The sequence below is a fragment of the Amborella trichopoda genome, chromosome 2 (genome assembly GCF_054954075.1).
Source record: "Amborella trichopoda isolate Santa Cruz 75 chromosome 2, AtrichopodaSantaCruz75HAP2 v2.0, whole genome shotgun sequence".
NCBI classification, from domain to species: Eukaryota; Viridiplantae; Streptophyta; class Magnoliopsida; order Amborellales; family Amborellaceae; genus Amborella; species Amborella trichopoda.
Window position 1 is genome coordinate 49,813,011 of NC_142337.1, and position 27,905 is coordinate 49,840,915.

Consider the following 27,905-nt stretch of genomic DNA (forward strand, 5'->3'; position numbering starts at 1 on the left):
TCGGTGGTCCTCTTTTTATTTTCCAGTATATGACAATTATGAACACCCCCACTTCATAGAAAATGCGTAATCAATTTCAAGGCAAAGTGAGGGAAAAGAAAGTGTTCAACTGAAATATCCTTCGATTATTCCTGACTCTTCTCAAAACCCAACTATTATGGTTTCATGCCCACAAAGGAGAGATGACACGCATCCACAACAACACTAAAGGGAATAAATTCTTATTCAGCAGAAATTGGATCTTTTCCTTTTGTTCTTTGAAAAAAGGGATTAAATAGTCAATGGAAGAGACAACAGAGAAAAGCACACAAAATTACTTGAGTGGCTGTCAACCCTCCAGTGAGGCGTGCCAAATGCTCAATAACCCCAGTAATCATTGCGGATCTCGTCATCAAACTGCTTCTTGAGTTCTGGGTGCTTCTCAAAGTACTCATTTGCAGTCATGGTGCTGATCTTTTTCTGTAAAAAGAAGCATATTCCTTTAGATGTATTGAACAAACAAATTAAATATACGCAGAGAATAGCTCCTCTGTATTTTATGGGAAATAGTTTTCAAGATTGCTTCCTTCTCCCTTATGTTTGATGTTTGAATCCCAGCTTACCTACCTCAAATATAAAATTATCCCTCTTAGTGTTTTGGCCTCTCATTTGGCAATGGCAAGTTGGGGTGCAGCACAAATGTTTCAGGTTTAGATCACAAACCATATAAAATATAAACTATGAAGGCTTCCTCCTGCCTGTGCAAAAGAAGGCTCACCCCCCTCCTTCCACCAGACATATTTGTAATGCATCCAATAAACTTTCCTGCTTCAATCACGACTCACTACTTAAAGGAGAATGCTATTTTGAGATAATTGATTGACAAAAAAAATGCCATTTAAATTGAGATATAGAATAAAAAAAAAGAAAGAATATCATTTCAATTGAAAGACCAAATCTTGGACTATAGAAGAATAGTTGACAATTCTCATTGGCCTAAAGCAGGTCGACATCACTTTCTCATGAATGGACTTCCAAAAAGAATATGTATATCCCTCCAGAATTGAAAGGTTTAGATACTTTATTACGCAACAAGCCAGAATAATGTTACTCGTCTATAAGGGAAAATTTTCAACCATAATCATTTTTATACAACCTAGCTTACACCATGTTTCAGGTCCCAATTGAATAGAGTTTCATCATGATGGAATAAGCTCTCTTTTTGATAAAAAGGGCATGAAACTCGAGCGCACATGGTGGGTCATCTTAGCAAAGTACGAGACAAGAAAGCGCTAGATTTCTCAGTATGAGCCATACGTATAGTTCTTTTTTCGAAATTTAACTTTGAGTTATAATGATAACATTCCCAAAATCCCTCTTTCAGGAACCAATACAGTGCAAATTAATTTCCATGTGCCACATGCGCAAAGTAGCCCTTGGGTTCTCCACAAACGCCTGTCCGCGATGGGTTTCTAACATCAACCAAGTGATTCTTTTCAAAAACCAACAATAAAGTTGTTGCTTCTCTCTCAAGTCTTCAGAAACCCCTACGCGACTTAGGCTTGCCATACTCCATCTAACCAGAAGATACTTATGACCAGGACATCAAATTTACCTTAGCGATCTATTATCTTGGAAGGGAATTGGGATAGGTGAATATTGTAGGCTGGGATCCATAATATTCAGGTTGCAGCCACCATGAATGTAGTACCACCTCTAAGGGACATGAATGGACTCCTCCACCTTTCCAGATAGAGTAGCCATGGCACTATATTTTATCTTCCATGAATTACCTTACATTAGCATTTCCATTTAATTCATATGTCCATGAAGAGCATCTTCTTCCTTTCTTTTCTTGTTTTTAATACTTCAAAGTGAGCACCTTCTTCCTATCTAAAGAAGCAGGGTCTCGGATTTGTCCTTCTCTCTCTAAGATCACCAAGTGAACCAATTACAGTCTTACTTTTCCCTTGGACCCACAAAATTCACATCCTAAAACCTGCCACTTATCCAAGTTATACTCAGTAGTCAAGCTGCCTAGATCAACTGGCATAGGTCTGGGATGGGCAGAATAGTTAATTTTTTATATTTTGATGTTTCTCTCCATTTATATATCTTCTTTTGTTACAATTTGCTGCATTTTCTTTTCTTTTTAATCGAAGTCTTTGGTTGCCCTTTATTCTCATTGCTTCATGTCGTGTTCTGGAGTCTCTCATATTGTGCTTCTGTTTTTTTTCTTTGGATCTCTAAAATTGCAAGCATATTTTAACACCAAGAGAGAGAGAGAAGCCAAAACTATTATTGTTATCAAATGTAATTATGGTTGTGCAACATAAACCATAGCTAATCAATTTGCCATCCAAACTTCTGATAGTAAGAGTTCAATTTATAAACTTTCAATATACTATTAAGAAGTTAATTGAGTTTCATTCCGCAAAAAAAAACAAACTCATGCTAAACAAATATAACAAGAGGGAAGAGGGAACATCATCTTTTAAAAGAATTAGGATCATGAGTTCAACTGACCTTTAACTCTTGGACCTCTGCAATTTCCTTTTCCAACCTCTTGGACTCCTTGACAGATTGCTCTTCTGCTTCTTTCAATTCCACCAACTGCAAATAAAATGAAATAGTTAACAACTGGATGTACTAAACAAATTAAAAATAATGTGTTTTCCTTTCTTGTTTGCAGAAGAAACCTTGACAATTCCAAAAGTTTCAAAGAATAAATGTCGTTAGTTATAAAATCAATCACACCACCGTGAGTTCCAAAAAACCTGACCAAACTATGCCCCAGTTTTTTGAAGCAGACAAAACATAGAAGTTGAGACAGCACTGCAGCCATCCAGTTTAAACATAGTCCGTCATGTAGTCTCTCGTCATACACAATGCCTCATAGGGTATTCTTAGATATTTGAATCTTCTTCCAAAGGAATGGGTGTGTTACCTTAGTATTTTACCTCTACATTTTCAAATATAAGGAACAAGCACCCTCCCTTCCCCCTCCCTCCCTCCCTCCCTCCCTCAATCAATCAATTGACCATGTAAAAGAGAACAATCATTGTGTTTGTTCTCACCAATGCATCAAATTTAGGTTTATATTGTGGAGTCACCGTGTCTACAAATTTGGGGATCTCAACACCTGCAAAATCAGAGTGAACCAGGCAATCAGAAAACATTTCAAGGAGAATTATTATATGAACAATGATGATCTTTCTCAAATATTTCTCTCCAAACAGTGACTGCATGAAGAAGTTCGAACTTTAAAAAGCTTGTCTATGTATAATATAAGTTATAAACCTACAATCCAGCAAAAGAAAAGTATTATCCATCAATAAGGAGCACCAGCATCTAACACACTTAATGTTCAGTGGTCCCATTTCCAAGAGCACAGAGTCAACAACTGAAGTGTATGATGAGAGTATATGGTTCGCCGACTTGCAGCCCCTAAAGAGCCTTGCATGGAACAATCTCATCTTAGCTTTGACAATAACCTAGCTCCACAATAAAGAGAGGTGGCTAGAAATAGGAACATACTTAAATCATAGTGTATAATGAAGAGCAAGTTGAGAAATGAGGGGGACAGTTCAGGAAATGAACCTTAAATAAATTCTTCTATTTTACAATAACAACTTAATTAGAAGAGGAAATAAAAGCAAGGCCCTTAAGGTTGCAAAGAAACTCAAATCAGAAATATATAGGCCAGCTACTAGATAATTATCCTAGAAGACACCCCTGCTTGTTTTCCTTATGCAACAATATGAAGAAAGTAGCAAGGTGTATTTTCGTCTAATTGAAAAGTTAGAAGATGCATTACAAGCATAGACATAAGTTCTTCCTTTTCTCTTTCTTGAATATCAATACAATTTACTATAACCAGAATTTGCGATGGAACACAAGCTAACATGGTCTTCAACACATCCCATAAGTCCCCTGATCTGTTATATATACTTGTTACAAGTTGCACCACAACATGGACATCTAAATAATATTTTTTTCTTGGGTAATTAACATGGACATCTAAATATTCCAAAACTTTAAACCAAGGTTGAAAAATAAGCTGGGGCGCTAACCAGGCAGGGAGGGGGTTCTGGCTACCGAGCGCTAGGCAGTCACCTCAGTTTCGAGGAGGCCCTATCTATATATATATATATATATATATATATATATGTGTGTGTGTGTGTGTGTGTGTGTGTGTGTGTGTGTGTGTGTATGTGTGTGTGTGTGTGTGCGTGTGTATGTGTGTGTGTGTGTGCGTGTGCGTGTGCATGTGCGTGTGTTTCATGGATATGCATTTCTGCATATACACATATGTAAAACATTTCCATGTATATGCATATGTTTAATTTCTGAATATATACATATATATATATATATATGCATATATAAATGTATATTTTACTAACCTTTGTTGCCCGATCTTTGATCCACAATGTTTTGTATGAATATCAAACCCCTGATCAACCAAATTTCCTCCTCTAACCTCTCTTGTAGTTCACAAGAAATCCATTAAAAATGAAGCAAAGTTTGAGAAGATTTATCAAAGTTTTTGAATTTATGCAATCTCAACATATTTTGAGAATTAAAGTTCGTTAGAAACCCTAAAATCAAGTTTGAGGGGGGGTAGAATACCCACACACTACACCTCACCAAAAGAGAGACAAAGAAAGATAGAGAACTCAACTTAGGTGTGAGGCACCAGCATAGGCACCACTGGGGCCTCTTGGGCACGGCGCCCAGCCTCCTAGCCTTAGGTAGAGCACTCAAGCCCCCCGAGCACGGTATGGAGAGGTTGCCTAGGCACTAGGCGGGCCCTGTTTTTGAACAATTCATGCTACTCATGTCAAAATGCCTGAAGTAGAATTCAGTTCTAACATTTGAATTTCTCGTCAACGTTTAAAGAGTTGAACCTTGTGATGCAACTAAAAAATGATTTTTAATTTTTTTTATTTTTATATTTGCTAGGACTTAAAAGATATGTTATTTGGATTTTTAGGTTTTTTTTTTAAGTGGTTGACTTTGATAAATAGAGATAAAATTACAGTACCACGTGAAGTGGTAAAATGGCAGCCTACAAGTTGGGTGCTCAGAGTATAGGAGAAGGTGATACAAGAGCTACATAGGAAAAATTAAAGATAACAATAAAAGCAAAGGATAGACAAAAGAGATGGGGGCAGCACAATTCGATCTTGTTATGCTAGGATCTCCATAGTCGAACAGTTAGATATGTGGCGAGGGAACCCTGTCGAGAAGGGGTTGAGCGCCAAGCTTATGTGATGTCAACTCGAGCATGAGATATCCCTTGGATATGTGCTGCAGCGAGTGAGAAGAAAAGAGAAGGGGGGGGCAAAGGAGGATGACTAGTTCCAGAGGGGTAAGAAAGACGGGAGATGTATGTAGAGATAGAGGATGTGAAGGGTGTAGCATAGAGATTTCAAGAAGGGGTAGAGAGAGAACGGGATGTGAGAGTGGGGAATGAGCGAAGAGAGGTGCTACTGTGAAACAAGAGCTAGGAGAGAATAGGGTAGCATAAAACAAAATTCTAGAAGGGAAAGGAAGAAAGGGGGGGGGGGTCACATAAGGATCAAGGTCTAAAAAATCTTCGATTCGATCCGGATTCACTCGATCCAGATCAGGTATTGGTGGAGTCGTCCCGAATCTGGTTAAAAAGGGGAATCCAGCCAATTCTCTGAAAGGAATCCGCCTGCTGACAACACGGATAGTTTGCATGACGTCACGGACCGGTCCTTACCGGTTATGACATCATGAAACCGGATATGATGTGATACTTGTGAGCTTTGTAAATTATAAGAATCTTCCATTGGTCCCACCTGCTTTTAATATTTTAGAATAGTTACTAGTGGGAACCAACCATTGGTCAAATAATCACACGTCACCCAAGCACATGTGCGAAATCTAATACACTGAGTCATATCGCTTGAGGCTTTTATTCAAGCTGTCTCTCTTCTATTTTTTTGATGTGGGATGAATGAGTCCCACCAAACCTCACCGCCAATTCACCCCAATAATCTCACTTCTCTCTCTCTCCCTTCCCAACCTTTACTCAGTTTCTCTCTCTCCCCTCCCAACTTTATTAGCATCTCTCTCTCCCCTTCCCAACTTAGGCGCTTCTCTCTATCATACCAACCTCTCTCTCTTTCCCTCCCAACCTAGCGTCTCTCTCTATATCCTAATTATGTGAATATGATCACATTAAAATTACATTAATATTATTATGTTGAATAAATATAATTATGCAAAAATTGTTAACTTATTTAGTATAATTATGTTAAACTGTTATTGCTATACTGAAATTTTTATTGTTATAATTACATTAAAAAAATACATAATTTAATATATTACATTGTTATGTTATTTAATAAACTCTTATTATTTTTAGGATATGTTATTTTCATATTTAGTCCAGATTGTAATTTTAAATTAATATATTTATAACTTTTACAGATATTAATAAATAAGTTATTGTTAATTTTTTATTATTGCAATAACTTATTTTATATAGCAACTAAAAACAAAGGTCGATTACATAAAAGCCAGATAGACCTCTTCCTAGTTAAGAAGATAGATCGACCATCATGTAAAGATTGCAAGGTTATCCCAGACGAGAGTTTGACTACCCAACATAGGCTCGTGGCTATGGACGTCTGTATCAAAACATAAAAGAGAAGGGGTGAAAGTAATGGGTATCCAAGAACTAGGTTGTGGAATTTAAAAAATGAAAACACAGACTTATTTAGTGATAAATTAGTTGAAGAAGGAAAATGCAACTCTGAACATGATGTTAATGTAATATGGAATGAGATGGCTGACTGTATCAAGAAAGTGATAAAAGAAGTTTCAGCAGAACCTAGAAGGAAAAGAAACTCCAATAAGGAAACTTGGTGGTGGAGTGATGAGGTTTAGAGGGCCATTAGCGAAAAACAATCATGTTATAAACTTGGCAATATAATACAAGCAATCAAAACTTAAAAAAATATAAAAATGCTAAGAAAAATGCTAAACAAGTAGTAAGTAAAGCACAACTTAAGGCATATAAAAATCTATATAATAAATTGGGAACAAGAGAAGGTGAAAAAGATGCCTACAAATTAGCAAAAATAAGAGAGAAAAAACGTAGGGATCTAAAGCACATTAAATGCATTAAGAGTGAAGATCAAAGGGTCTTGATAAAGGATGATGAGATCAATCAAAGGTGGGAGAATTTATTTTCAAAAATTATTAAATGATGAACACAATGGGAACATAGCGGTAGAAGGAACTGTTTGTACAAATGAGGGCGGAGGTCATAGATACATTCATAGGATTCGGATGTTGGAAGTGAAAGAGGCTTTGAAAAGGATGAAGATAGAAAAGATTTTAGGACCATATGGTATCACAATAGAGGTTTGGAAGTGCATGGGGCCATTGGCATTGATTGGCTGAAGAAGTTGTACAACAAGGTGTTGAGAACAAAGAAAATGCCAAACGAATGGAGGAAAAGTATTCTGGTACCTATTTACAAGGACAAAAGAGACATATAGAATTGTGCAAACTATTGAGGGATCAAGCTTATGAGTCATACTATGAAGCTCTGGGAGAGACAGCAACGACTGAGGCATAAAACGAGTGTATATGAAAACCAATTTGGTTTTATGCTAAGAAGGTCAACAACTGAGGCTATTTTCCTACATAGGCAACTGATTGAGAAGTTTAGGAAGAAAGGAAAAGACCTCCACATGGTCTTTATTGATTTAGAAAAAACTTATGATAGAGTACCTCGAGATTTGATTTAGCGGGTGTTGGAAAAGAAAGGAGTCTCCAGACACTACATTGACTTGGTGAGAGATGTATGATAGAGCGCTAACTAGTGTACAAACAACTCGTGGAGAGACAAATAAGTTTTCAGTGCTAATAGGTCTACATCAAGGGTCAGTATTGAGCTCGTACCTCTTTATATTAAGTATGGACGACTTACCAAGGCGCCTACAGGCTGAGGTATAGTGGTACATGCTATTCGAAGATGACATAGTATTGATCGATGAGACCCAAAACGGCATCAACACAAAATTAGAACTTTGGAGGGATGCCCTAGAATCCAAAGGTTTTAAAATTAGCTGGACTAAGATAGAATATACGGAATGCAAGTTTAGTAATAATAGGAGTAGAGACGAAAGTAGTTAAAATTGACAGCCAGGAAGTATAAAAATGACTACATTTTCAATATCTTGGGTCGATAATCCAAGAAAAATGAGAGATTGAGGAAGATGTCACACACAGAATTAGAGTTGGGTGGACGAAGTGGAGATGTGCAACTGGAATTTTATGTAATCGCCACATACCAATGAAGCTGAAGGGCAAAATTCTAGAGACCAGATTTGCTCTATGGGGCGGAATGTTGAGCGGATAAAAAAAAATATACTCATGGAATGTGTATAGCAGAGATGGGAATGTTGAGATAGATGAGTGGCAAGACAAGACGGGATAGAATTCGAAATGAGTCCATTCGGGAGAATTTAGGTGTGATACCAATGGGTGATAAGATGAGAGAGAGTAGACTCAGGTGAGCAGGCCATATATGGCGCCCACCAAGTACAGTACCTGTTAGGAGGTGCAAATTAGTTCAAGTGGAAGAACTAAAAAAAGTAAGGAGTAGGCCCAAAAGGGCGTGATTGGAAATAGTCCAAAAAGATATGGGGACTTATGGCCTCACTGAGGGTATGGCCTTTAATAGAGCAGAATAGCGGACAAAGATTCGTGGAGCCGACCCCAATTAATTGGGAAAAGGCTATATGATGATGCAGCAATTAAAATTCAATATAATTTTGAATTGTATCAAGTTGTTATATAAAAATTCTTGAGACATATTCAATTGTAGTAAGTTGTTATATAGAAATTCTCAAAAAATGTTTATAATAATATTATAATTAATAATTATACATTGATAACTAAATCTTGTATTTTATTTATTAATCTATGTATAACCTAATCTTGTATTTTATTTATTAATCTATGTATAACCTAATCTTGTATTTTATTTATTGATTTATTTGCCTTATAAATTATGCAATGTATTATTTCTTTCTTAAGAGTTGTAAATAAGATTATTTAAATTAGATGATATTATAAGACATTTTAGATTTGTTTTTATTTGTATCGAAAATAATTAAGAATATAAACCAACAATTTCAATTTCATTATATAATATTATAGTCAGGTTGTGATAATTTTGGATGAGTAAAGCGAATTAATAAATGTTCAATACTTTGATGTGATACTAATTTCACTTTATATGGGAAATTATTTTTTAAATCTCATAATATGGAAGTGTTTTCTAACATTTTTAAATTATTTTGATGCAATATTATAACAATATATTATAAATAACAATTACACAGACATCTAGACAGGAAAAGAAAGTTTCAGTATTCGCCAATTTTTACAAAATAATGAAAGTACATAATGCACCACTCATAATTTCTTTTAGAAACTAAAAAAACACTATTTTTAGAGATTGATACTGATTTTTTAAAAACATTTGGGACAAAACTCACCTATTCAGCCGATTCTCCAATCCGACACGCCGATCCACCGATTCAAAAGGGCTATCCATGAGGACGATCTGGGTCACCGATCATTTTCTTAAACCTTGATAAGGATAAAGCCTGGGAGAGTGTGATTATGAATAAAAAGGAGGGGAGGGGGGTAGGGTGCTGAAGACATAAAATACAAGTTTCCTTATTTCTCTTTTTTTATCAATCGTTTTTTTTCCCTTCGTTTTTCCACCTTTTTTTCTCTCAAGAGGAAACAAAAATTTAATAGAGGGAAGGTGGGAGGGAGGGAGGGAGGGAGGGGGGAGAGGGGGGGTTGCTTAGTTTTCCTAGTTAAAAAACTGAAGGGCATGGAAGGTGGTTTGTGCTCCATCCTTTGCTAGGCTATCCACAGGTGAGTTGTCTCCCCAATGTATGTGTGTGAAAATCACTAGTGGTAGGTCACTACGAAGAAGGCGAATATAGTCGAAGAGAGGTGTTAGTCCCCATTTAGGTGGAGCTAGGTTGGAAGCCCATGTGATTACATTACTGGAGTCACATTCCACATGTAGTATAATGTGCAGTGAAGAGGGTGGTCTTCTTGTGCCCTTCCAACAGGGCCAGTGCCTCAACATTAGTGGAGTCAGTGATACCCAAGGGTCCCGAAAAAGAGAGGAATATACTTTCTGAGTTGGCCATAGCTCTGTAGCCGGAGGGTCCGAGGTTACCAAGAGATGAACCGTCAATATTAAGCTTAAGGATACCCTCTGGCAATTGCTATTCGCCAAAGTTTAGTAGCTGTAGAAGGGAAAGGAGGGGAGATGAAGGCCAAGAGGAGATCTGAAATGTTCTGGAGTGTAACCCAAAGGAGCTCAAAAAGTTGAAGGATAGTGGAAAAGTTGAAGGATAGTGGAGGGCAGCGGAAAAAGGGCAATGGATGACAGGTGAGGTGCATCTTCCTCTTTAGGGAGGGAGAAATCCCTCTTCTGTACGTGGTCCAATGTAAGGATTTTGCCTTGACAGAAGATCCAAAGAAAAGCCTGGAACTTAAGTGGGATGGAGAAAGACCAAAGTTTATTAAGAAGAGGAGAGGGATTCAAGTTAGGAAGAAGGGAAGTATAGAAAGAGGAGATGGAGAAAATACCAGAAGGGTTGAGAGACCAGATTAAAGAATCTTCTCTAGAGAGGAGGGTGAAAATGGGATTGAGGAGTTGAAGAAGAGAATTTAAAGTAGGTCATTCAGAATCTAGCAAGTTTCTCCTAAATAAGGGAGTCTAAGAAAGAAGGTTGCCTCTACGCTCCACATAGTGGGCTATATGGGCATCTGGATCTACAGCGAGAAGGAAAGGGATGAGAAGAGTTGAACAAGGGTCTGGTCTCCCAGCCAAAGATCTTTCCAGAATCTGATTTTAAAACCGTTACCTAGCTTGAACCTGGTGGAGGCCCTAAAAGATGATTTGGTGGAGGAGATGGATCTCCAAGCCCCTGAGGCTCAAAATAGAGGGGAGCGAGGCAGCCACCCATTGTCACCAAGTCCATATTTGGCATGGATGACAGACTTTCAAAGAAGGGGTGGAGAGAAGTAAATCTCCACCACCATTTTCCCATAAGACAATGGTTCATGGTTCTGATTTCTTGAAACCTTGGCCACCATAATCTTTAGGAGTGAAGATCTTATCCAAGGAAACCAAATGTTATTTGAAATCTTTAGAGGTGCAACACCAGAGCAAGTCTCTCATGAGTCTACGTGATTTGTAACCGAGGCAGGAATATGGAACAGAGGCATCTGGTAGATGGGAATGTTGGCCAGAGTAGCTTTAATAAGAGTGATTCTTCCCCCAAGGGATAGAAATCTGCCCTTCCAGTTGACGAATTTCCAAATAAATTTTTGGATTAGATTATCTTAAAGGTGTTTCATGGGTTTCCCTATGCAGAGAGGAAGGCCCAAATAGGTAGAAGAGAGGGAATCAATAGCGCACCCAAGATGTTGGGCTACGATCACTATCTCATTGATGTTCACCCCAACCCCTAACTTTTTTGTCTTAGACAGATTGACTTTCATCCCAGTGGCAGCTTCAAAAAACCAAAGATTATCGACCTAGGAAGGCTCAGTGTCACAGAAAATAAGGGCGTCATCTACTTAGAGGAGATGGGATAGGGTGAGTCTAGAAGAGGACGTATGGAAGCCCTTAAGGATGCCTTGATCATATAATTCAGAAAGGGAACCATTAATGAGGATAGAAAAATGGGGATTGGAGATACAAGCCTTGATCCATGATCTCCACTTGCTACCAAACCCCATACGCGATTGTATCTCATCAAGGAGACCCAACTCGACTCAATCATTAGCCTTTTCCCAATCAAGCATGATGACAAGTCCGTTGTCCCCAGAGATAAATCTAGAATGGGTAGCTTCATGGGCAGAGAACGCCCATCTAGGATTTGTCTATTGGCAACAAAAGCAGATTGGGTGGGGTCAATAACAGAATGTAAGACCACTTGGAGACGAGAGGCGAGAACCTTGGCTAGGATTTTGTAAGAGGAATATAGAAGGCTAATATGACGATAATCTATTAATTTTTCTGCTCCTTCGACCTTGGGGATAAGAGCTAAGAAGGTAAAGTTGAGGGCGGAATTAAGGCGACCTCTATCGAAGAATTCAATAAAAAAGGCAGTAATGTTCGAAGTCATTGTTTCCCAAAATCTTAGTACATGGCCATCGGGAAGCTGTCTAGACCTGGGGCTTTATCACGCCCAAGGTCAAGGACAGCCTCGTGAATCTCTTCTTCAGAGAAAGGTCTTTCAAGCCAAACTGCATCTTGAGTAGACAGGGAAAGGAAGGAGATATCTCCAAGGGAAGATTTCAGGGTAGTGGGCAAAGAGAATAAGTTTTTGAAATGCCTGACGAAGAGTCCATTGACCTGATCAGGCTGGGAGAAGGTACAAGGGCCAACAATAAGTCGAGTAATGGTGTTTCCCCTTCTCCTAGCGCTGACAATTTTATGGAAGAAAGCGGTATTATGATCCCCAACCTTTAACCATTTGATTCTGAACCTTTGGTACCAAAAGGTCTCTTCCTGCTCGAGAAGGAAGAAAATATTTTGTCTAACAAAAGCCCTATCGGCAAGTTCCTGGGAGGAAAGGGGTCTAGTTCCTTCTTAGGTGTCTAGGGAATGGATTAGGGGCATACAAGCCGCAATTTGTTCCATGTAGTTACCAAGGATGGAACGGCTCCACTGTCTGATGGAGACCTTCAAGAGCAAAACCGGCCCACCCGTTAACAGATTAAGAGGAGCACCAATTTTTTAAAAGCAAAGGGAAGGCCAGTTCTTCCGGCCAGAGAAGTTCAAATCTAAAGGATTTATTGACAGGAAAGAGAGGATTGGTATCTACGAGGATGGGTTTGTAGTCAAAGATAATTTTAGGGAGCACCAAAAAGTGAGGGCCTAGGAATCTGGATTCCCAAGAGATGAAAAGTAAAGATCGATCAATTTTGGTCGTAACCGGGGAAGCAGCACGGTTAGACCAAGTGAACGCTGCCCCTGAGAGAGGGATATCCAGTAGGAGATCCTATCAGGGAAATCTAAGAACGCTCGCATGGAGGCAGTTAAACACCCTCAAGAACTCTTCTCATGGATCCATCTAACAACATTGAAATCTTCTCCCAAAAGCCATGGGGTATTGGGGGGGAAGCATTTCCTACCGGAGTTCAGGTCAAAGATCTTGGCGAGCATTCAGGCAGTTAGGTCTGTAAACAAAGGTAGTTTTAAAAAGAAGGTTATCTGAGCTCCTGCAGGATAGAACATTGATGGAATAGGAACAGATGGATGAAGAGACAACTTGAAGAAAAGTCGGGTTCCATAGAACCCAAATACCACCTAAAGCCCCCATGGAGTCTTTAACGACCCAATTGCAGGGCATCTAACCCCAGGTATCCCCCGAAGCTTAGTTTTAAAAAGGCCTGGAATGTCTAGAGAGTGAGAAAAGACCAAGAAACGGACCGCGTTACGCTTGGTGTGACTACCAAGACCCCTAATAGTCCAGCAAAGAATCTTCATTTAGGAGAAATGGGATGGCGGGAAGATTTCCTAGTAGATCTACGTTTCTTAGGGCTTTAGGCTAAAGAAACAAGCAGAGAAGGAGGATGGAATGACGAAGCGGGGGAGTTATAATTAACATTTAAATGAAGATCAACTAACTCTCTAAAACCCTTGGATTTTTTTGAGCACTTACCTGGGAGACACCAACCTATTCTCTGATAGTGTCGGCAATATCTGCTACATTTCCATTAAATAGCAGCCCCATAGTTTGTATCATTAATTCAACGTCGGGTTTACCTCCGTCTATTCTTTCTCCAACATTGTCAAAGGGATTGGAGAAAGAGGGGAAACGGGAAGGGGTGAACAACAAGGGTGGTTAACAGGGATAGCCCCCAACTCACACAGGAGGGGATAATCTGCAGGGGAGTTTGGGAAAGAGGAATAAGGTCCGGCTGGGGTTGAGTGAGAGGAGGGGGTAACGGTGTGAAGCAATCACTTAAGGGTGGAAGAAAAGGAGGGAGATTTCCTTGGGATGACTGATATGCGTTCATGGCCAAATGCATATCAAGAGGGAGAAGGACCAGGTTATCAAGCCCCGATTGCAGGATACCCAAGCCAAGGGGTTGAGGGGATACAGAGAAGACAAAGAGGGGGATAGGGCCCTAGTTTGATGAGTAAGAGGGGGAGGGGAATATAGGCTGGGGTTGGATTGGGTAGACGAGGGGGAAGAAAAGGGTAGAGTAAGGAGGGGAAACTACTTGGTGGGGTCTCACCGACCGCTAGGGAACACGGGCTTATGCTTCTGTCTTTGAGCATGGTGGGGGTGATTGAGGGGGAAGGGTTGTGGAGGCTGGGATCAGGAAGGGGATGAATGGGTGATGAACAGGGTGAGAAGGGAGGGATAGAAGGAAGAGGGTGTGAGGGATGGGAAGCTTGGAGGATGGCTGGAGCACTCACAAGTTGAGAGTGAGAGAGGGCGAATAAGGGGATGGTCCGGAGAAGAGAGGGGGAGTCGGGACATTCTTTGTGAGGTGAAGGGAGGGAGAAGAATGGGGCGAAAGATGAGGGGAGCGATGGGCAGGGCCATTAAAGGTGATGGGGGAGGAGGTCAAGGAGGCGTTCTGAATCCCCAATAGAGGAGGAATGATGGTTGAAATTTTTCGAGAAGTGGACTTCCTTTCCCAAGGAAGATTGACGGAAAAGATGAGGCGGGGATGCAAAAAGGTGATCATGGGGAAGGAAAGGGAAAGGGGAAGGCGAAGGTTGAGGAAAGCTGAAGGGACGGAGGGGGAGGTTCGATGAGTATTTAAGGCATGAGGCATGTGTGGCTCAGTCACTTGAGATGAAGTGTTAGCTAAGAGAGGGGGGGCACTAGAAAGGCGTGTGGCAAGGAGTTCAGCAGGACCGACCTGCTCCTCATTAATTGAGGGAGTGAAAGGTGACGCATGTAGGGAGACAACGGGACCTATCGAAGGTGGAAAGGCGGTTAACATGGTATGTGAAAGAGATGTGGCAAAGAACATGAGGAGGGAAGACGGCACCACAGCAGACACATTAAATGCGTCATTAATGGGGGAAGGGTGAATTGGAGAAAGAGGCAGCTGATGGTGTCTATGGGTGGGGGACAAGGGGAAAGGGTGTAGGGTTGGTTAGATCGAGGTGGCTGAGGCGGTGGGAGAGAGACATTGGAAAGAGAAGGAAGGGAGGGAATGATGGGTTGTTTATTTCGATGTTGCTGAGGTGGCTCCCGATGGATGGGGTCAGTACGAGGGATATCGGCGCTGGGGATAGGTGTAGGGTGGACTGAATTACGAGGTTCGATAATGGAGTACAAGGGTGTGGAGTACCGAGGTTCGATACCGTTGTCCAGCCTTCAAGTTCTGGAGGTTGTCTTTCATTCCGGGAGGTAGTTGTAGAGCTTTGAAAGGAAATTTTAATCAAAAAGGAGAAACCATCATACTATAAAATAGGGTAGAGGAGATAGAATTCTCATTCGGGGATTCTACCAGGAAAATTACAGAGCCTAAAGGGTACTTACCAAACGACTTCCAGTGAACAGAGATAAAGACCCCACAGGAATTACCTATTGCTTTGAAGACCGACTGTGACCAAAGATGCTTCGGGAGACCTTCTACCCAAATCCAGAACTTGGTGCAACAGGGATTCCTCACATTTCTTGAGGGAAAGCCGACCTCCTCTGAAGCATATAGGTTATTAGCTGAAATTGGAGCGAAAAAGTCATTCGGCATCGAAAAGAGGTATCTGCCATTATGGAGGAACCAGCAGGAAATTTATTTGATCTTGAAAATGGTCTGGAACCACCTGAGAATACATCTAAGTTCGTTCTTCTGTGGGGAGACGGTTGCCACAAGGGAGTTGCGAAGGGAAGACAACCGCTCTTGAATCTCGCCAGACCTTGGAAAGGAGATACAGGGTACTACATTAAGATTGGAATTCTGAGGGCAGATAGGGTGGAAGTGTGCACTTTCTGAAATGCAGAGTGAGATAATGAAGATGAAATAATGGGATTTTTACTCTCAACGACCTGTACGTAAGATTTGCCTATGGCAGTCTTGCAAGAAGAGGGTATAGCAAAGGGGTGTCCAGGGGGTTGGTTGAAGGATGGATCTATGAACTCACGGCAGTGGTTATACAAAGGTAGAGAATGAGCATGTGCCTCCTTTGCAGTTCGAGGTTTGATAGGTTCAGAGGTAGGAAGCAGTGAGGAAGGGTTTCTCTCCATTTTACTTCAGGGTTCTCAATGAAGTGAAAACGATACAGTCTACAGCTTGAAATTCGAAAGCTTTAACAATCTCTTTGAAGCTCTCAAAAATGGCGGAATTAAAAGAGACATCAACCCAATCTCGCCATTGTCTCAAATGGATCTTCAACTTCAACTCCGAAATGACTTGTTTACTTGCAACACACGTCTCAAGTTGGGAAATGGCTTCTCCACTACTCAAAAGCCATGGTTTTCATTGTTGCCAACTAAAAACTCTAGAAAATTGCATAATAATCGCTCAATTTTTATTTTCTTTAAGGTTATTCTTGTCCTTTTTAGTTGTAGAGAACTAAGGGGTAGAATTAAAAGTTTAATTTTTTTAAAAAAGATGGATAGAGATAGGGATTAACATGGTTGAGTTGGTTAGGATATGTTAGATTTGTTTTTAAGAGATAAGGGAGAGATAGAGTTTAGTTTTTTATTTTTATTTATTATTCCGTTTAGTTTGTATTTAAAAGGAAGAGATCCATTCCTTGTAGGGAGTGATTGGAGAATAAAGAAAGAGTTTAATCTTGTGAAAAGACCTTGGGGTGGACTCCCTCGCAGACCCAGAGAGAAGGTATAATCTCTCAACCCTTTTATTTTATTTTATTTTTATGTTTATTATTTTTCTCTTTGCATCAATTGGTATCCGAGCCTTGAGATTCAAGATCCATACACCATATGGAGCGTTTAGATCGATTTGATCAAATATTGAAGAAATTGGATCAACAATTCGATAGACATATGGAAGACCTTCGCAAATCAATACAACAATGTCTACAAGATCGACTTAGTATATTGCAACAAGAGGATATCAAGAGGTAGATCTCTATACAAAAGATGATGTCGATAGCCCAAACATGTAAGAAGTTTTGAAAAAAAATTATGAAGAAAAAGATAAGTGCGATGCAATATTTGAAACCCAAACCTGTGAGTCTGAAAATGAAATTAAGATTAAGTTTGTGATCCCAGTATTCTACTTCAAGTTTCACACAAAGCATTTGACAATTTGGTTTATTGAAGAGCATCATCAACTTTTGAGGTCTCTCAAAGATTTAAGCTCGACCCAACTCCGGGAGAATGATGTAAATAAACACATGTTTTTTTTTTTAAAAAAAAAAAATTATATTTCCTTTTTTTAGAATGTTAGCATTTTTTTATATTTTCTAGTAAAGAGAAAATATGTTATTTGGATTTTTCGTTTTCTTCAAGGCTATTCCTGTTTTTTTTAGTTGTAGAGATTTGAGGGATAGAATTTGAAGTTTCGTGTTTTTAAAAAAAGATAGATATATAGGTAGGGATTAGTATGGTTGGGTTCGTTAGGATATATTAGACTTGTTTTTCGGAGATAAGGGAGAGACAGTTTAAGTTTCTATTTTTAAACCCAGAGAAATCTCAACCCCTTTTATATTCTCCCTGCATCACTTTGGCTGTGACTTGGATGCACAAATATTGGGTCAAATTGTGACTCAAGCGAGTCAACTCCCTAGCATTTTCAAATTCTTTTATTAAAAAAGTAAAAATATATAAGAAATAAAACGAAAAACTAAAGGGAAAAGTTTATATAAGGTTGCAACCTTAAAATGTAAAACTACTAATGCACCTAAAAAATCCATTGGTAAAGGTTGTTTGAATGTTGAAAACCCTCTAATTGATCATCTCAACATCGAGATGTATGACTATGAAAGAAAAAAATGATTTTGAGTTCCGGAAATGGTGCATCTGACAACACATTATCTAGACCGTTCATTTTCAAGATTTTCATATGTTTATAGATCTACTTGATTTTAAACATTTTTGGAGTAAATTTTATATTTGATTTGAGAATAGACTTTGAGATAATCTTAAGAATATTTTACATCAAAATTATATGCTACGATAAAACTTTGAAGGTGCGCCTTAAATGAATTGTTTAAGGTTGCAACCTTATGGAAACCACACCCAAAACTAAAAGATATGAGATTTAATGCATTTGTTATTAAAGTACATAAACAATATACATTTCATGTAACTATAGTATGCATGATACCTTATATATGCTGAATTATTTTAAGGTAAGTTATGTAAGACTAAGACAATTACCTATATTTTCCGAACGTATAATATGCTCTCACAAAGCATAGTTTCTTATGAATCTTATTCATTTTCAAACTCTTCAATGATACATAACTTAGACACTACGGGACCTCAAACTCACTTTTCATGTTACAGGCCTGCCTAAAAGGAAAATACTAAAGAAAAAATGTGCCCAAAAACGAACCTGGAATATGAGAGAAATTGGCCTGGCTTGGTAGAGGCCACAACATTCGAAAGTCTAAAGAGAAATGTGAGTCAATCTTTGTCTCTTACAACATTTGGTCTTAAATGAATACTCCTAACCATCATTCTTGCATTTAAAAGGTCATCACCTTAGGGTGCCTATTTGATTTAAGCAAGTTACATACAGTATCCCAGTCTTTTGTGAACACTACTAGCCAAACAAGACAAAACTTGTATGCTTCAAGAATTGTGTTAGAAAGATTTCATTAATATGTATTTGTTCATGTCAGTCTAGAACCCTGCAAGGATCCTCCATGCGCTTACAAAAGCCATATTTTCAAAAATAAGGCAGCAATTGAACGCATGCTTAGTGTTCATTCAATGAGACAACAAATGACATTCACAATCATCTGCTACTAACAAAATAGTATAGCACAAAAAACATAGATAGAATACATAAGCCCATATGATGTGGCCCTCAAGGACATTAAATCAATTAAGAAACTATGAACTATTCATTCCAAATGTAGTTCTTTTCAGCTTTAGGTATAACTCACTAACAAAAGGGGCATTAAACCTTGACAAGCACATCAGAAAGCAAACTAAAAGAAAGATTCAATCATCAGAAATATGCAGCATGCAATAATTCGGCCCTTCTCATATTCCATATGATGAGAAAAAATAATATTCCATATATTCAGAAACACTGAATAACTAATGAGAGGAGGGTGCATACTTTCATAAGCTTCTTTGTACATGTCCACTAAGTGAGAACCGATCCCTTTCCTATATTTTTCCCAATCTATTGGTTCAGGCTCCTGCCCAAAAAAAACATTTATTGAACAGTTGAATATTTAAAACTGCTATGGAAAAGTCAGAAGTGTCAAATTTAGCAAGCATTACATACAAAGAAACCTCCTTCCATGTTTATTGAACTCCTTAATCCCATAAAATATTTTTGTCATGGTTACTGACACATACAAGGTTTCACAAATACGAAGCTGAAATGGGTTAATATAGATACATATATAGGGAAAAGATCTTGTTAGCCCACAAGCTGACAGCTATAGTGTAGGCCCAATGGCCCAGATTGAATCTAGGCCGATCTACTGGTCACAATTGCATTTCGCATTTGAATTTTAGATTTTTTCTACAAATCCAAATTACTTGATATTTGGAGCATCTATTCTTTAGAAACAGGAGAATCTAATAAAAATATCAAAAAACTAATTCCCAAAAAATAAATTGACCAAAATACCCTTGAAACTTTTTTGGATATTTTGGTGAGTTTTTTAATTATTTTTTTAATATTTTTATTAGTTGCGCCTTGATGAGAAGAATGGACGCCTCAACTTCATATGATTTGGATTTGTAGAAAAAAATATATTAAAATTATATTATGAAATGAGGTCGCAACCCTCAGATCGGTCCAGATTCAATATGGGCCGTTGGGCTTACATTGTAGTTGTCAGCTAGTGGACAAACCTCATATTCTCCCATATATATATATATATATATATATATATATATATATATATATATATATATATATATATATATATATATATATACGGAAGCCACTATGCAACACCTATAGGCGAAAATGAACAGTGTTTTCGCCCATAGGCTCGACGTCGTCCGATTTTTTTGATGACGTGGATTAAAAGACCGGAACGGACATAGCATGTCTGTGGCGGTATTTTTTCACATAAAAAAACACAAGGAACAGCCACAACTCCCATAAATTCGTGGCATTTTTTAAGGCAAAACCGCCACAGACATAGCATGTCCGTGGCGAACGAAGCACTATTCAATTTCGCCTATAGGCGTTTTTCAAATTTTTCCTATATACACACACACACACTAGCAAAATGCATGTGCTCCACACATGATTTTTAGAAGCAGGCATACAAATAACTAAAATAATTAAAAAAAACTCTAAAAGCATGTAAAAAATCAAATATTATGCTTCCCAAAATGAGATATCGAAATGTTGGTATTGCGAAATAAACTACAAAAAGAATATGTAAAAATTCAAATGTCATGCCTCCCAAAAATCAAGACTATGTTAATTTTTAATTTTCAAATATTAAAAATCAGAAAATAAGAACTGTGTAAATTTGATTCAAAAATCTAAAAGTAAGAACTATGCTAGTTTTTAAGATAAATAGTCTCTTAATTTTAGACTTTCAATATCCAAAAATTAAGAAAAACCTTATGAAAATTAAAATTCCGATAAAATATATTGAGTTTTACTTCAAAACAAACAGAGAAAAGAGAGAGAGGGAGGAAGAGAAAGAGATTTTGAGAAAAGGGAAGGCCAAATCGCTTCCCTGAGCGCTACAAAATAAGCAAAGACAAACCAAATGAAGAGGAGAGCATTCTTAAATGATTTCCAGCCATTAATAAAAACTTTCTTGAAGCAAAAAGGATATGTTACCTTTAAACCAAAAAGCTAATTCCCAAATCCCAAAAGTTTTGAACCTGAAGCAATCAGAAATGATAACGAATGGCATATATATTGAAAAACATTGTAAGTATTTGCAAACGGTTAAAGAAGTGAGGTCAAATATAAATTATATGTTGTTGGGTTCACACATGAAGCTTTTCCCTAATAATTTATGCATGTAATTTTAATAATCATATTTTAAAATCCATAATATAGAAAAACTCAAAAGACAAAACATAATATAGAGAGAGAATAAACATTAAGTTTAGAGAAATAATATTAAACCATGCATTAATCTGATATTAGCATCTATGAAATAATGGAAAAAAAACGTAATTCATCAATCATTTAACATCTTTACTGCATGATAAATAAAAAAATTGAGTCTATTTTTTCCATTTAAGGTTTAATAATTATCATGTGATCTAAAACCACCATAAGAAAACACAATAAATAAACATAAAAAAGAGGAGTGAAGGCCTGAAATTAAGATCAAAAAAACTATTGCAATTCTCAATATTTAGTATATAAAAAGAATAATATTTACAGGGGAAGTATATAAGAGAGAGAAGAATTTTGAAAACTCATGTATCTTTCTTGGTCTTTTTTAGAGTTGCAAAAAGATAGAAGAAAACAAATGGGTCTTCACATCTCTTCCTTGGCCTTTTTCTTTTGTGTTTTGGTTCCTATAGTTTTTGGGCTTTCTGATGTTGTTCGAAAGGAACCACATTTGAGGAGGCATCCATGCAATGAGAAAGAAAGAAATCTTGCACGAAGTGATAGACATGATATATGTTCGTTAGAGGTAGAAATACATACATATACTTTTCACTTGAGATGGGGTACACCCGTTCCAAAAGGCACAACTGTAACCGCCATTCTTATCTATAAAATGGTCGCAACGTTTATCGATAGGGAGAGAACATTATCCAACCCCTACATTCTAGGCGTCATATAGTAATCATCACAACCCCTAATTCTAGGCGTCAAACCATTGCCTAAGGAAGTCCCACGTCATACCATTTCTCAAACGCCATTAAAAAAAATGTTACAAAATACAAATCACCTTTATCCAGCATGGACAACACTATTGCACGCCACATGTTGTAAAATACAACTCATGTACTCTATATATATATATATATATATAATCTATGCAAATGAAAAAATTAAGAAAGATGTCACGCACAAAATTAGAGTTGGGTGAACGACGTAGAGATGTGCTTTTGGAGTCTTATATGACCACCACATGCTAATGAAACTGAAGAGACCAACCATGCTTTATGGACCAGAATGTTGGCCGATCAAGAAACAGCAAATCTTATAACAAGTGCAGCTGAAGAGATGGACGGGTGGAAAGACAAGAAAGGATAGAATTCGAGATAAACACATGCGAGGGAACTTAAAGGTAGCTCCAATAGGCGATAAGACGAGGGAAAGTAAACTTATACGGTCTGGCCATATGTAACATCGACCTAGACAGCATCGGTTAAGAGTGGTGATTTAGTTCAAGTGGAAGACTCTGAAAGGGAAAGGGAAAGGGAAAGACCTAAAAGGACATGGATGGAAGTAGTGAGAAAAGATATGGTGCATCATGGTCCAAATGAATGTATGGCCCTTGATAGAGTAGAATAGCATAACGCGATTCATGTAGTTGATCCCAAATAGTTGAGATAGGGCTAAGACAATGTATTGTTAGATATATATATATATCTACACACACACATATCTCTTACTATATAAAGCATGAGTAGCGTCTTATAATAGGCGATGTGTAAAAGTGTTGTCCACGTTGGACAAAGGTGATTGGTATTTTTACTTCTTTTTTTTAAATACCTTTTGGGAAAGAATATGACGCAAGAGTCCTTAGGGCAAGGGTATGACGTCTAGAATGTAGGGGTTGTGATGATTAGAATATGGCAACTAGAATGTAGGGGTTGGATAACGTTCTCTTTCTATAGATAAAAGTTGCAACCATTTTATAGATAAGAATGGCGGCTACAATTGTGCCTCTTGGAATGGATGCCCCCATCACAAGTGACAACTATATGTATGTATTTGTCCCTCTAACGAACCTATATTATATCTATCACTTTTGTGCAAATTCTTTCTTTCTCACTTTATCAACACCTCCTCAAACGTGGTTCCTTTCGAACGACATCAAAACGCCCAAAAACTATAGGAAACCAAAACACAGAAAAAGACCAAGAATAGATGTGAAGACCCATTTATTTTCTTTTATCTTTCTGCAACTCAGAAAAAGACCAAGGAAGATACGTGAGTTTTCAAAATTCTTCTCTCTCTTACCCAATTCCTTTGTAAATATTATTATTTTTATATATTAAATATTGAGAATTGCAATAGTTGTTTTTATCTTAAGTTCATTCCTTCACTCCTCTTTTTTATTCACTCCCGAACTTCTACTTTCTCTCTTGGATGAATGGACCAATTATATTTCTATCTATACTTATTTTTTGTGTTTTCGTAAGGTAGTTTTTTATCATATGATAATTATTAAACCTTAAATGGGAAAAAATAGACTCCATTTTTTATTTATCATGCAATAAAAATGTTTAATGGTTGATGAATTACATTTTTTTTTTCCATTATTTCATAAATGCTAATATCAGATTAATGCATGGTTTACTATTATTTCTGTGTTTTCTTAATGTTCTCTCTCTATATTATGTTTTTCTGTTTTGGGTTTTTCTACATTAGGGATTTTAAAATAATTAGTGATTTTTTAATGATGATTTTGAAAATTACATGCAAAAATTATAGGGTTGTCTGACCCCAACAACATATAGGGTTTTTCTATATTATGGATTTTAAAATAAAAAGTGATTTGTTGATGATGATTGTTAAAATGACATGCATAAATTATTAGGAAAAGCTTTATGTATGACCCCAACAACATATAGGTTAAATGTGACCCCACTTCTTAGCGGTTAGCAAATACTTACAACATTTTTCAATACATATGCCATTCGTTATCATTTCTGATTGCTTCAAGTTCAATGCTTTTGGCATTTGAGAAATAGCTTTTTGGTTTAAAGGTAACATAACCTTTTTTCTTCACAAAACTTTTTATTAATGGCTGAAAATCGTCTAAGAATGCTTTGGTTTGTCCTTATCTTTTAGCGCTCAGGGAAGCAATTTGGCCTTCACTTTATCAAAATCTGTTTTTCTTTCTCTCTTCTCTGTGTTTTGAAGTAAAACTCAATTTATTTTGTCAGAATTTTAATTTTCAAAAATGTCATTAAGGTTTTTCTTAATTTTTGGATATTGAAAATCTAAAACTAATAGAATTTATTTTCAAAAATAGCATAGTTTGTACTTTTAGATTTTTGAATAAAATTAAAACAATTCTTATTTTCTGATTTTTAATATTTGAAAATTAGAAATTAACATAGTCTTGATTTTTAGGAGGCATGACAGTTGAATTTTTACATATTATTTTTGTAGCTTATTTTGTAACACCGACATTTTGATATCTCATTTTGGGGAGCATAATATTTTATTTTTTACATGCTTTTAGAGTTTTTTTAATTATTACAGCTATTTATATGCCTTGTGCTTCTAAAAAGAGCAGGTGCATTTCGCTAGTACACATATACACTTATATGCATGTATACATGTATAGAGAGAGAGAAAGAGGAAACTCAAATGAACAACCATTCAAAATAATTCAATGTGAAGTTCCTAATAAATAATTTAAAAATAAACCATGTAGCTCAAGTCCCAGTGAGTATTGTATTTTAATTTTATTTTCTTTTCTATGGATGAAGTTCAAATTTGGGGAGTTGATTCTTCTCACTAGCTCACATTTATAAAAAATACTACAAGTATTTTTAAATAAATAAAATCACCAAATTATCCCTTCCTTTTGAAATTGTTAGGGGCATTTTGGCCATTTTTATTTAACTTAATTATGTATTTTTTACAAGTATTTTAAGATGAGAAGCATGGGTTCCAAAAATTGAGCTTACTCAGATGCGTACAAAAAAGAAAAAAAATTAAAATACAATATTCATTATAAAAAAGTTTGACTTTAAGGGTAACATATAAAATATATGGGACTATTTGATTTTCTTAGTTAGTTTGCCTAATTGAATAAAGTATAAGTATAAACATGCCAAACTCTAAGCACACGTATGCATGCAACTGCATTTATGTACATCATGCAACAAGCAGGCATTCACATGTCGAAGTGCACAAGCAAGCACATGCACGCACACACATATACATGCATACATACAAAATGTACTTCAATGCATATACACAAATAGACCTTGCACAGCTACATTCCATACAAATACCCTAACTCTGATATTAACTGTTATTTATCATCACTGGCCAATATTTTAAGTTGTAAGTCCTAGAAATAAAACCGTGTACCCAAAGACCCCATCTTCAGTACTCTTTCGTACTTCAAAACAAAACAAAAAAAACACTCATCGTGGGAAGTTTTGGAAACATAATAATCAGGGCAAACACTCGCCATGGAAAAGTTTTAGAAACATAATAATCCGGGCAAGTCACTCAGACACGACAAGTTGGCAGGTCCGTGGGAACCGGTTAAGTCTCACTGCTTCCGAAGGTTGCTCTGTTATTTATTGTAAAACTTCGCCGTGTTTGACTCACTGACTTGGACCCAGGCCCTGTCACGTGCGAAGCCCGAGTCCAACTTTAATGCCACTAATAATAACCACTCTGCACTTGATTCTAACAACATTCCTTTTTATTTGACTCTCTAAGAGATTGTTAAAAAACATTTAGGGATGCACTCGATCCCAAAGCGAAGCAAAAGTGGATCATCAAAATATGCATTAGCTTCTAGCATTTGGATCACAAAATCATAAATCAACTGACGCTGTAAATTGTGAGACGAAAAACAAAATATAATCAAGGAAACTGTACCATATGTTTATAAGTTGAATGTAAAAGTGGTCCTCTCATAACTTGAAAAAACAAAATTTCTTTGTCATGGGCTCAATAATCAAGATTAAATCAAACTGGAATGCTCACTTAATTCTATAAATGTCATGTCTCAAAAATTTTCTATGCAAAAAAATAAAAATAAAAATAAAAAATAAAACATACGGGAAACAAGTCAGAGGCCTAAAGATTCTATTTTTCTTAAAAAGCAATTAATGAAGCAGTACACCATAGGAGTTCATTAAGTGCAAAGCTTTCATATTTTACAAAGCATTCATATTTTACTCCAACCCACTCAAGGGTTGATGTCTTTGGGATATCTCAGTGTCCTAGATATACATAGGTTTGCAAATCTCTCTACCATGTGGTTGGCCTCCCAATCACTCTGCAATGTCCACCTAAAGACAGCTGGAGAACTAAATGAGTAAAAGATATCCATGGAGATTGATTTCTAACATGCATTGAATCCCCCCAGTACTAGCAGCCATAAAATGGTCAACCAGTCCTAAGTTCCCCACCAGTTCTCCTAGCTAGAATTCTTCACCCCGACTAGAAGCAGATGATATAAAATTCCCCTCCCCCAAACTATTTTGCAACACATAAGTAAGGTCTTCACTTATTGAAAATGTGAATTGCATTTAAAAGATTTAGTTAATAAGATTTGCAAGTTAGGAAACCATTTTTCTAATAAGAAACACTATTATTGTGTATTGCAAATCATTTTAAGAAGGTTGGCAGGCCTTTGCATGCAAGGAAGAATGGTACAGCTCTGCATAATGAATGTTAGCTTTGACTAATTTTTCATGATATTGCTACAAGCAAATGATGGAAAAGACAGATGGATATAGGCATTGGTTGCCAGATATGTGAAGTATTGATGTACTGTTGCAGTCAATCTTTTACATTTTTGTTTTTATTTGATCTGCATCTCTCCATTTATGGTACTTCAAAGCACAACTTGATATATGCCTCCTAAATTGATAAATGAATGGTTCCTTTTCTTTTTCTTTTTTTATTTTTTTTCCCTTTTACACCAGATAAATGAACGATTCATCCTCATGCATATATCCCGAGCATGAATCATCAACTGATCATAAAAGGAGCATTTGTAAGTTTAGGAAATAGATTTGACGGCATCTCTCTCTCAATTATTGACCGTAGAAAACAACAACAATCAATTCCATGAATTTTCCATTAGATGCCCCAGTCTCGCCATAAACCACAGACCCTAGACCCAAAAAATATTGATAACATAATCCCCACTGTTTCTATCTATCTCTACTCAACACTTCCTGATCATCAAAAATAACAACCTCCATTTCCATGCACTATAAATCACAATCCCAATATGATTCCCAAAGCTTCAATCATGTTTGTAATGAACAAAAAGACCGATGACCTAATCACAGTACAAAAACCCAAAATTCCAGAAAATGTGTTGGCATAATAGCCCTGCTGTTTACCAACTAAAACGAAGATAATTCACATAATGGAGATAAACAGATATAGAAATAGAGATGTAGAGAGGGAGAGAGAAGATAACGGAAACTTACTAGACTGAACTTGGTCTGGAGAGCTGTATTAACCTCATCAAATGCACGGCGAAGGTTGACGAATTCCTTCTTGGCTTCGTCAGTGACCAGAAGCTTGGCCATGCCATCCCAATCTATGGTTTTTGAAGCCTTTGCAGCAGCATCCACCAATTTTTTACCGCTCCCACTCATTCTCTGATGGCAAATCTCTCTCTCTCTAGTTTTTGTTGCTCTCTCTCTCTAGATTTTTCAGAGACTCGTTCTCTGATGGCAAATCTCTCTCTCTCTAGTTTTTGTTGCCCTCTTTTTCTAAATTTTTCAATTAACGGGAGCTCCGTTGCTCTCGAATTGGGAGGCACTTGGGTGGGCTCTTATAAGACCAAATGCCTAGAATGCCCATCCATTGACAATATGCGG

At 37.1% G+C, this 27,905-nt stretch overlaps 1 protein-coding gene across 1 annotated transcript; it reads right to left on the reverse strand.

Annotated features, from left to right (window-relative positions):
* Positions 1-102: 102 nt before the first annotated feature.
* LOC18431628 (ATP synthase subunit d, mitochondrial) lies at positions 103-27,824 on the reverse strand. Its single transcript, XM_006841745.4, has 5 exons — positions 27,510-27,824; positions 19,306-19,387; positions 3,057-3,121; positions 2,506-2,592; positions 103-459 (listed from the first exon to the last, which is right to left on the reverse strand). Exons 1-5 carry the CDS (start codon positions 27,678-27,680, stop codon positions 358-360), a joined length of 507 nt encoding a protein of 168 aa, XP_006841808.1. The 5' UTR covers positions 27,681-27,824; the 3' UTR covers positions 103-357.
* Between the last annotated feature and the right edge of the window lie 81 nt (positions 27,825-27,905).

Coding starts and splice junctions, on each gene's coding strand:
- LOC18431628 (XM_006841745.4), bottom strand. CDS start 27,680: ATGAGTGGGAGCGGTAAAAAATTGGTGGATGCTGCTGCAAAGGCTTCA. Junction 3,122..19,305: donor GTACAAAGAAGCTTATGAAA/GTATGCACCCTC, acceptor CTGATTTTGCAG/GTGTTGAGATCCCCAAATTT. Junction 460..2,505: donor CAGAGGTCCAAGAGTTAAAG/GTCAGTTGAACT, acceptor TTCTTTTTACAG/AAAAAGATCAGCACCATGAC.